The 10,598-nt window shown below is 41.3% G+C and overlaps 1 protein-coding gene across 1 annotated transcript; it reads left to right on the top strand.

Annotated features, from left to right (window-relative positions):
• The first annotated feature begins 4,743 nt into the window (after positions 1-4,743).
• LOC142382584 (uncharacterized) lies at positions 4,744-8,800 on the top strand. The gene is made up of 15 exons (XM_075468613.1): positions 4,744-4,757; positions 4,859-4,930; positions 5,039-5,410; positions 5,547-5,642; positions 5,730-5,959; positions 6,093-6,271; positions 6,361-6,448; positions 6,595-6,942; positions 7,036-7,153; positions 7,231-7,322; positions 7,418-7,532; positions 7,723-7,812; positions 7,902-8,063; positions 8,155-8,334; positions 8,429-8,800. Exons 3-15 carry the CDS (start codon positions 5,143-5,145, stop codon positions 8,629-8,631), a joined length of 2,169 nt encoding a protein of 722 aa, XP_075324728.1. The 5' UTR covers positions 4,744-4,757; positions 4,859-4,930; positions 5,039-5,142; the 3' UTR covers positions 8,632-8,800.
• The last annotated feature ends 1,798 nt before the right edge of the window (positions 8,801-10,598 follow it).

Below are 10,598 nucleotides of genomic sequence, written 5' to 3'. Positions count from 1 at the left end.
AACAGATTGTGTCAACTGTGTGCGCTGCCAAAGATGTAAAGGGCTACAGTAATCCCCTCTAGCCTGTCAGTTTCCCTAATCTCCTGCCTTTGTTGGCGCTGGAACCCAGAGGAGGGTGTGACAGGGTCAGGGGTGAAAGTTAAGAGCCTATATGGATGGAGGAGGGGAGAGATGAGGTTTCATGCCCTGTGAAGACTTTTGGCTGAAACCGCATCTTCCTTTGTACCCCTTCACTCACCCCACCAGAAAAGAGATAAGAGCAAAGCAAGAGCACCCTTCTAAAAACACAAACAGTTATGTGACTCACAGGGGTTGGGGGTCAATAGAAAAAAGTCCAGTGTTGAACATCTATCCCTGTTGTACATCTCATCTCAAATAACTTTATACTCACACTGTTTTGTTTACAGAAAGCGGAATATCCTTGAATTCCTTCACAGAGAAATCCCTCTTGTTAAATATTTATTTCAAACTTGTTTTGGCAACTGTACGGATAGTAATGACCTAGAAAGGCTGTGACTTAGTGAACAGTTGTGCTACCAGTTAGAAATATCTCTTGAATGTAGACTAACTAGAAAAGTTAAAACAGATAAAGCTCAACAAGTGAGGGTGAGAGAATGCTGTCTTGGCTTACACACCTGCATGCCCATACTCTTTTGCCCCACACCAGTTTTAAGGAGGTGTGAAGGTCCCTCCCTCCAGCCAAATACCTGTGGGATTATTATAGCACAGTTTGAAACACGCTTGTCCAAAAGACCTACCCACAATCTGGGTAAAAACAACATCCGAGCCAGGGCGCTGGAGAAATCCCCAGGCTTTACGTGAGAGGCGACTGGAGGAGATGAAGTTGCACTAACATGTCTTCTCCGCTGTGACCCCAGGGGGTGATAGGTTGGGAACAGTGGCTCACATTGTTTACCACCCCCCCTCCCTCCCTACACTTCCCTCCCCTACCCTGCCTCCTCTTCACTTCATACCCCACCCAGCTGAAGATCGAGTTAACTCTTGCCTGCGGTCACTCCACCTCACAGGAACTCAATCCTGCACCGCTCCGTGTCTCTCCCTGGCCAGCTGGCGAGAGGTTAAAGCATCAGCCCCTTTTCTCATATGATTCATTACCACAAGAGCCTCACTGAGAGGGAAAAAAGACCATAAGAGAGACCGCAACAGGCAGATATCAGTCAGCCAGTGTGCTTATATTGTGCACTTAGTGCTTTTGAACTCTTTCGAGATCTCATCAGATAATGTATTCCTTGGGAGCTGTATAATTATCAGTTTGTGTGTCTGTGCTTCAGAGTCTGCATGGTGATAATGTACACCGTGTAATGCATGAATGGGGAGGTATGTGCACAGAGGGAAGAGGTTTCTTTGTCTTGTTCCCAATGCTAAGGGGGCAGCGCGGGGCAGCAGGGCTGGCCAACAACTCATAAATCACAGGAGAGGATAGAGAGTAACAGCTCAAATTAAGATAAAACCCCCTTAATTATCAGCTAAACAGCCTGGTGTCCCCTCTCTCCCTGGGCTATCTGTCACCCGGCAAGCAGACCCAGTCACAAGGGGACAGGCTTTACTGCTCCTCACGCACAAAGTAGAGCTGCTTTCACACACACACACACACTCTCACAATACACACTATCTCTGCACCTCTATTTCTATTCATCACATACACAGAAAATAAGGCCCATCCAAATCTTCACAAGTGCTTTAAAGTTCAACTATATGCCTGTCAATCAAATTAACTTTACATAACACCTCTTTGCATCAGTTAAACACCCTCCCCCCACACACACTGACACACGCACACACATGCATACACTCTCTCCTCCCCCTTTTGTCTCTTTGCTTATTCACCGCGCCAATTATCATTACCTTAATGACTTCTCAATGGCCCTCAGTCTTCTCTCTCTTCAAAGGCTATCTCTATCTTGCCCTCCTCCTCTCTCTCAATTTGCAGCCCAATGAGCAACCCAGTCTCACAGCAAAGCGTGTAATACCTACGTTGGTCCACGGGGGAAAACGTGGTATATTCACGATAAAGGCTCTAAAATTGTGACATACTTACGTTTAATGTGGCCATTCATTTACATTGGCCTCGGCACTGGTCACGTGACCGTCAAGTTTCCCCCCCGGTAAAAACAAAAAGAATGGCGGACACTCCTTACATTTTCTGTGGAAAATGTAATATTTTGAGCTACCATCCACATTTACATACATTTAGATGACATTTCTGACGAGAAGTTTGCATTGTATTTTCATAATCTTCTATCAGAGAATGTAGACGACCTTCCTTTTATTAGTTTCTACGAAGATTTTAGCATCTCTTTAGAAAATCGTTGCAATGCAACGATTTGCACCGTTGTTAAGGTGGTTGCTATGGACGCTGCTATCTCTGCTCGGCCACCTAGTTGCATGTTATCTAATGATTTGTATTTGTTAATTATATTATTTGATGTAAACGTTTAATGAGGGGTCCCGGATAACAAACGAGAAAAATATTTAAAAAGCATATTAAAATATAGCTACGCCAAATCTGTATGCCGCATGCGCGAGCGGATCAGGTACAGTACGGCAACACAACTTGGACAATACATATTAGCTGGGGCTCATGGTGGTTGCTATGGACGCTGCTATGGCTGCTAGGCCACCTCGTTGCATATTGTCTGATTATTTGTATTTGTTAATGATATTATTTGCTGTAAACATTTAATGAGGGGTCGTACATCTAATCCCGGATAACAAACGAGAAATATTTTAAAAGATCATTAAGAGATAGCTACACCATATCTGTATAACGCATGCGCAAGCAGGTCAAGTCTATCAGTTTGTCGCTGTCAATAAAGTTGAAAAAAAAAAAAGAAAAAAAAAAGGTTAAAAGGGCCCCGCAGCTGGCTGGCTCACTCTTGTATTTTAAACAGGTAAACACCGTGTTAGGTACAATGAGTAGGCCAGAGGACGACGATGAGTTATTTCTTGCCGACATGCTTTTGGGAGAGTGTGAGGTAAGAAAAATATCTTCTTTGATATGTTCCTTTCTTAAGAAATGTGGGTGCCGAGTTTTTTTACTGAATTTCCACCTGAGTTTTTGTCATCAATTCGGCAGTCGCCATTTTGGGGGTACTCGGTCAGACCGTTCAAAACATTTTGGAGTTTTATAGACTGCCAAAAAATACATTTATCAGAGGAAATGAGGCGTGTGTGGTCAGCGAAGCTAGAAGCCAGGATCGACAAAGGCAAAACTCTGGACGCCCCTAGGCGTTTGATAATTGCGCATACTCAGTGGAGTTACAGGGCACTGTAAAATTCGGATTAAGGGCTGAATTACAATAAGAATGAGTTATTAAATGGATGTATACACCTTAATCTGAAGAGAAATTGCGGATATTGTTACTCGTGGTCGGATTAAGACACCGAGATAACTTGGTTTAGTCACACTTAACGTGATTTTAGACTAGTGAAGCACGTGGTGAATTGGACATTGCGTTCTGCGCATGCTCGAGATGTTTTTTTTTTTCTGCTACAACAACGGTAATACCGGCTGTGTTCGAAACCGCCTACTACTCCTACTAACTTTAACGTTTAATTTCCCTGATGCATACTAGATTCTCCTAAATGTTGGGTATGCATCATGAGATTACTACTCATACTCAAACTACCCAGGATGCAACGCAACGTGACGTTGCCGATCGTCATTTCCTGTCAAAACGGCAGTTTCAAGCTAGCTACCGGCTACCATATCTATGCTAGTTACGAGGGTAGGTTCACTTCCTGTTTCAAAACAAAAGCACCAATTGTATCGTAATGGCTTTCCCTATGATAAAAGGCAACGGGTATTTTATTGTGAAAATAACCGGAAGTGCGTTACTCGCTGCGGCTAGCTTTAGTAGCACTATACAGCATACTGTCTGATCGAATGAGTATGCCGTTTGCAAGTATGTAGTAGGCGGTTTCGAACACAGCTACCGTCTCCTTTGACTTCCGGTTTACGGCTCTGGGAAAAAATCTCGATGCACCACACTGAGCTTATATCTGATTGGTAAACCGAGGAACCTCTGCCCCGGAAGTATTTTTCTCACTATTTTAAGGATTTCTTTTAATGATATCACAACATTTCTCAACACAAACGTGTCAAAGTTTCACTGATAATTCAATAATAAGATAGATTATTGTTGCCCTCAGAATTTTTTATTTTTTCTCCATCGATTCTGATAAAGTTTTTTATTCGTATTTTTGGATGGCGGAAAGGCCTACACTACCCATAATCCTTGACCACCAACTATTTGTCAAAGGGTGCAGATCCAATCCGATTGAACGTCACATATTTTTCTTTATTTGCTTAAATATTTTGAACACTGATTCAAGTAATGTGGGTTTCAAACTGAACATTTATTTTTACATCTATGTAAATGCATATGTAACATTTGTAAGTTGAATACATAATAAATTCTCACAACCATTATGCTGCTGTGGCCCTCGTTGACAATGAGTTTGACACCCCTGGAGGCAATTTGAAGTTGTTATTATGTAATATTAAATGTCTCGCCAGAAATTTGTATGTATGGAACATTTTTTTTTTACAGTTGCCTGTTCATACGGATGCTGCTATTGCCTGATATTAAAGTGGTGTGTTTTACGTCAGAGTCAAAGTAAAGAGTCTGAAACTCGGACAGAAAAGGTTGTTTGGCTTGAGGAAGACGAGGACGGCCAACCTCTCCATAAAAGACAGAGGACTGGGGAGAAACAGAAACGGGGACAAGTCACTGGTTGGTGGTCTTCAAGCTAATTGTTATTATATTTTTTTTATACTATATATATATATATATATATATGATTAATTACAAAATGAATCATTATACTTTCGCAGTGACATCTGGGAGCACAGAACCTTCCTGTTCTTCGACATATGGACAAGAGACGGAGACCATCCAAAACTTAGGTTACTTTTCTTCTTCTCCCTACTTGTTTTTTTTTTTTTTTTCTTCACTTGTTGTGCTTAGCTACATTGAACCTTACTTTACAGCAGATTTTCTCCTTTGTCTTTTAGACTCCCTTATCCAAGAAGTACAAGATCTCTTGGGATGTCCTGCTGAAGAACCCGTCTCATCACAGTGGAAGGAAAGGCAAAGTTCAACCTTGCAAAAGTGGACTATGTTAAGGCCCTTTATGGTTAACCATATGTTATCATCAGAGAGGCCTAAACAGGGATTATGCCAACACTGTGGACAAAAGCTTGCAGTAGTGACATGCAGAGATTGTTTGCCAAGACCACGTTACTGTACTGCATGTGATGTTACAACACATGAGTCTATGGCACTCCATAACAGAACATCTATGATGGAGGGTTTTTTTAGGCCATTGTCACCTTCCACATACATCAAGGAAGATGAGGGAGGAAAATTCTCCTACCATGAAAAAGGTAACCATTGTTAATAACTATATAGGCTATTTTGTAATTAAAATGTGTTAAATACAATATTAAGTTATATCACCCTGAAAGAACACCCTTATTTTCCAATTATTTATAATGTGAAATGTTCTTATTTCATTCCTAGAGTGCGTCTTACCAATCATGCATCCTCACTGTGATTGTTCTACTGGGCAAATGAGTGTTTCCCCAGGAAAGCAAGTAATTTTGATTGGAATGAATGGTAAGGATTTTCCAAAATAGTCTTTTCATACAGTATCAACTTTTTATATTCCTTGTGTTTTGGAATAACTTTTCTTTTGATATTCAGGCCGTTACAATCTGTCCCTCCCACGTGTCAGCTGCCCCTGTGGAAAGTCCTTGTCAGTGGACATGGGTGATCTGGTTGATGGTGGTTATTGGCCAGCCACATCCAATTTTGACACTTTGTACACTGTGGATTTGTTCAGTACATACGAGGATCTCAAGATCACTGCCCCAGGAATGTCACGGCAAGCTTTTGTTAGCATGCTAGACCATCGCACAAAAGTCTTTGGTCGGGTGAGTACAAGATGTTGTTCAAGAAAACAACCAAGTTTGCTGAGGTGGTGCAGGCTTATTGGAATTGAATGCAGAATCCAGGGTCAGAGAACAGATATACCCTGTCCCCATTCCCTTTATGTTTTGCTTTTAGAGCGGCAAGATATGTGGGGATACTATGCAGAAGTCATTTCTGGAATGGACCTATGCCAAATACGAAGTGGAAAGGCTGTCTCAGGTGCAGCACTTTCAGTGTCCTGCATGCACACCCTCCATGCTTGCTGTTGCAGTGGATGGAAATCGGAAACTTTACCGCTTCAAGAGCCAACCGGGGTGTGTAGAATTCTGTTCCATATAAATTCTACAGTGCTACTGTAATTGTCATTTTAATCCTTTCTATTTTGTTTTTTGTTTTTTTTAAGACCTGATGGATTTTTCGATGGTGTGTTTCTGGCCAAGGATGCCGAAGTGTCCTCCTTTGTTGACTACATCCATGGGACAACCAAACATGTAAATTTACATTTTATTTTTAAATGTTGATAAACACTTGCAGTCTACTTACAATTTTTATTTACTATGACCACAACATTGACATTTACAGCTTTATTCATACAGTTTGAGTTTATCTACATATATCTGCTTTCATCTCTTTTTAGAATCCTGCAAAAGGGACTTGTGGTACAGGTCAATGGGTGGCAGCACGAGAGTCTGCAAGCAAGTCGGCAAGCAAATTGGATGAGGAAGGTGTTGAAGTTGCGGTCTGCCGTCATGGGGTCTTGCTCAAAGGACTGAATATGTTCCGTGGTGAAATATTTGCGTACCCGTTATATCTTCAGAAACAGTTGGCATCACCGACTGTGAAGTTTTTTTGCTCTGACGTAGTCTGCAAATACTGGCCATATCTGGAGAGGGTTGTCCGTTTCTGTCCAGAGCTACAAGACCTGTTGAACATGCGCCCATTTCTTTCAATTATGCATGCTAAAGCACATTCATGGATGTGTGAGGTAATTATTGACAAATTGTTTTTATAATACCCCCTATAAATCCCCCAGTCTTGTGTTTTTTCAAAGTGTAACAATTCATTAAATGTTTTGTAGTTGAAGTGGGGAGGACGTAACCAAGAAGGAGCAGGTACAACCATGGGAGAGGAAGTAGAACAAGTCAACAGTTTCCTTTCTCGAGCAGCCATATGTTCTAAGTTCATGGCAAAAGCAGGTAAATAATCTTTTCATCTAAATTGTGTAATTTGTTTAGTTTCTGGTTTCTTGGCCTAATGTGGTTTGTTTGTCAAGTTCGCACAGACATGCTAACGATCCAAGCAAGTGGCTGGAACAAGAGGAAGGCAGAAAACCTTGACTGGACATTGGCTAAAAGATACATCAAGGTATGGTATTGACTTTTTTTTTTTTTTTTTTTTTTTAATTTAAAAAAAATGTGTTTTTTTTGGAGAAAATTATACAATGCATTTGTTTTTGACAGACTGTACAGAGGATTGCAGACGCAACGAAGGACCTTCAAAAACTCACTACCGAGTTGTCTATACATGAAGACGCAGTACAGCAATGGGTGTGTGATGTTCAGCAGTGGACCACAGGTAGTACGGGGAGAAGATTGTTCATTATGCTTATTTACAGAACTCTGCTGGAACTCACTAATTGTAAATGACATCAATTGAAATTGTTTTGTTTTTTCACATTTATTTATGGTTCTGACAATGTTGCTTGTACTGAATAAATTTTGCCTCTGTCACTGAACTCTGTCACAACTTTACTTGTCTTCACAAGGAGCAACTGTTCAAAATGATAGGCAGAAGACCATCGAAGGACTATATTTGAGCATCAAGCAGCGCAAGTTTCAGCTCTATCGTCAGACTGGTGAGACTATAAAGGCTATTTTTGTTTTTTAATTATTTATTACCTTGTAAATTTATAATTTCACGCAATCATTTTGTTTCATCCTTCAGTTGGCAGTAAGCGGAGGCATATACTTAGAAAAAAGATTGCTGCAGAAAAGAAAGCTTTGGATGATGCCATTGTTGACTACAACACTGTTGTGGGTGATGCTGACAAACTCCCTCCTCCTGATGAGTTCTTGGTTGAAGACAACTTCTCCTGGCCTTGGGAATGTAAGTAAGACACTGAGTGTGTAAGATTGCTCATGCACAAACCATAAAACCTTTCTATAATTGCTAACGTGTTTGATGTGATGAATTGCAGGTCACGGTGATATGTGCCAGAAAAAAAAAGTTTTTGACAAGGTAATGCTGCTGAATAGACTTGAAGAAGAAGCGGTAATTGTGGTTCGTGAAATCAAGCAGCACTGGGAGTACATGCGGAGCATGGCTGGAACGATTGAAACGCTTTCCTCCCAGCTCTCTGAAGGAATCACAGGTCAAAGTATGTATATATGCTTTTTTTAAATATTTTTAATGATTATTTGTAATGATAAAACTAACAAGTTCCTTTAATATTTGCTATCAAATAATCTTAGGCAGTACTGCAGCATTGACAGAGAGTGGACGTGAGGGACTACTCTGCGTATTGAAACGAAGACTGTGCAAAATTCAAGCTCAGCAGACTGCAGCCCGCACAACATATCAGCGCATTCTGGGACAGCACATGGTGTCTTTAGATGAGTCTTCCTCCGGGGAAGAAAACTTGGACAGTAGCTCATCAACGGATGAAGAGTTATGACGGCCATCTTTGCGCTCTGTTCAAGTCTGGAAAACACTCTGTACCTGCAGAGCCCACACAAACCTGCTCTCCACTCCAAATGTGTGGATTTGTTATACAGTTTGTGCATACTGTATGATGTTAAAAGATGTGCATATATAAAATAAATGACTTAAATTTGCACTATCGTGACATTTTCTTCCACTATGACATTATATAAATATATATACTGTAAATATGAGATGCAGATAAACTAATATAAAATACAGTCCCCAAATACAGTTGCATATGTGGGAATCACACTTCTTAATCTTATGTGGAATCACAGGAGGCTGTTGCGTCTCTTTATGACATGTAACAAAAACAAATGGATCAGGTATTCAGTACAGCTTTACTGTCGGTAGGCCTGGTCCCATAACCAGCGTTCTTATACTCACTTTTCACTCACTGCCATTCATAACACTTAATATACAAATTTGCAGATGACACAGCTGTGGTGGGGATGAGAACCAACAAGACAGGGAGGAGGTCCAAGCCCTCACATCCTGGTGTCAGAACAATCACTTGCTTCTCAACACCAAGACAAAGGAGCTTATCAAAGACTTAATAAAACACAGGTGTTGTGGAGAAATTGCTGAATGGTAAGGTCAGGAGCCTCTGTCTTATGCTGTAATATTAACACTTTGACAAAGAGAATTGGAGACACAGTACATCAGAAGCCTGAGTCATTCTCACATTCTGCCCAACTCATGCTGGTGGATACTTTAAACCCCAAGATAACACCACAAATACTTTACGCCCAGAATTAGGCCAAAGAGTGTTGTTTTTTTTTTCCCTTGCAGGTGTTATTGTCAGCATATTGTAATCTGGAGACACTACCGTCTGTTTAGTCCAAAGTCGGTCCTCGAGGGCCGCTGTCCTGCAGGTTTTAGATGTTTCCCTACTTCAACACACATGATTCAGATTAACCATCAGATTAAACATCCACAACATGTGGACATCCCTGGTTTACGCCAATGTGAACGTCAACGGCCAGTTTTCTATTATGTCTAAGAAGGCGGCAACCGCTCTTTTCAACTCTGGCCACCACAGTGTTGAGATAGACTGGCACCTGTTGTTTCCAGTCAAAGCCAAACAATAAATACTGCCAAGGACCTCAAGGCCCACACGTGACCTCATGTAACCTAAGGATATAAAATTCCATAACAACAGGGACACAACACATGCCAGTCTGGTGATCACTGGAAGTGAAACAGATGGGGAGTTTCAGGTACATATGTTCACCTCTCAGGGGACCTGATATGGGAAGTGAACACCAGAGAAGTGTTGAAGAAGGCCCAGCAGAGACTCTTCCTACAGTGTACCCTCAGAAAAACTGGGCTCCCACAGATTCCTCACTAACTTCTACCAGTGGACCATAGAAAGTGACCTGGGCTATGGATGCATGGTGTGGTTCCCCAGCTGCACCTCAGAGGAGAGAAAGGACAGGCAGCGGGTCAATAAGAGTGCATCTAAGATCATTAGTGTCCCTCTTCCGTACTTTGAACAAATCTACTCAGCCCAGCTGAGAAACAGAGCCAAAAAGATCAGGTCTGACTGTTCACCCCCTGGACAATGTCGTTTAAGCACACTCCCCTCGGGCAGGTTCAGGGACATCAGGCCATGAACAGAATGACATCCCCAAAGCTTTATATGTTCTGCTGAAAGCATGAGCTGGACTTGCACCTGACAATCTGCACTTTACATCCATCCCTAACCCACATCCACGTGTATTTCACTTTATTTTGTATGCTGCTCTTAACTTTATAAACTTCTATTTACTTACTTTATATGCTTGTGTGATAAAGAGAACTATTAAACAAAATTCCGCTGTCCCTATAGTTAGATGTTTACAGAAGGGGCGTTAGTGTAAACATATTTGGATTGTCAGAATATAAAAACGTAGTCCACATAATAGTTCGGGGTGGGAAGTCAGCTGATTTACCACG

Source organism: Odontesthes bonariensis, chromosome 6 (genome assembly GCF_027942865.1).
Source record: "Odontesthes bonariensis isolate fOdoBon6 chromosome 6, fOdoBon6.hap1, whole genome shotgun sequence".
Taxonomy (NCBI): domain Eukaryota; kingdom Metazoa; phylum Chordata; class Actinopteri; order Atheriniformes; family Atherinopsidae; genus Odontesthes; species Odontesthes bonariensis.
Note: the sequence above shows the minus strand (reverse complement) of the source record. Positions and strands in the feature narration are given on the sequence as shown.

Bases quoted from the DNA above. Each gene is read 5' to 3' on its own strand.
- LOC142382584 (XM_075468613.1), top strand. From the start codon at position 5,143: ATGTTAAGGCCCTTTATGGTTAACCATATGTTATCATCAGAGAGGCCT. The intron at 6,449-6,594 runs GTAAATTTACAT...ATCTCTTTTTAG, and splicing joins TCCATGGGACAACCAAACAT to AATCCTGCAAAAGGGACTTG. The intron at 7,323-7,417 runs GTATGGTATTGA...TGTTTTTGACAG, and splicing joins TGGCTAAAAGATACATCAAG to ACTGTACAGAGGATTGCAGA.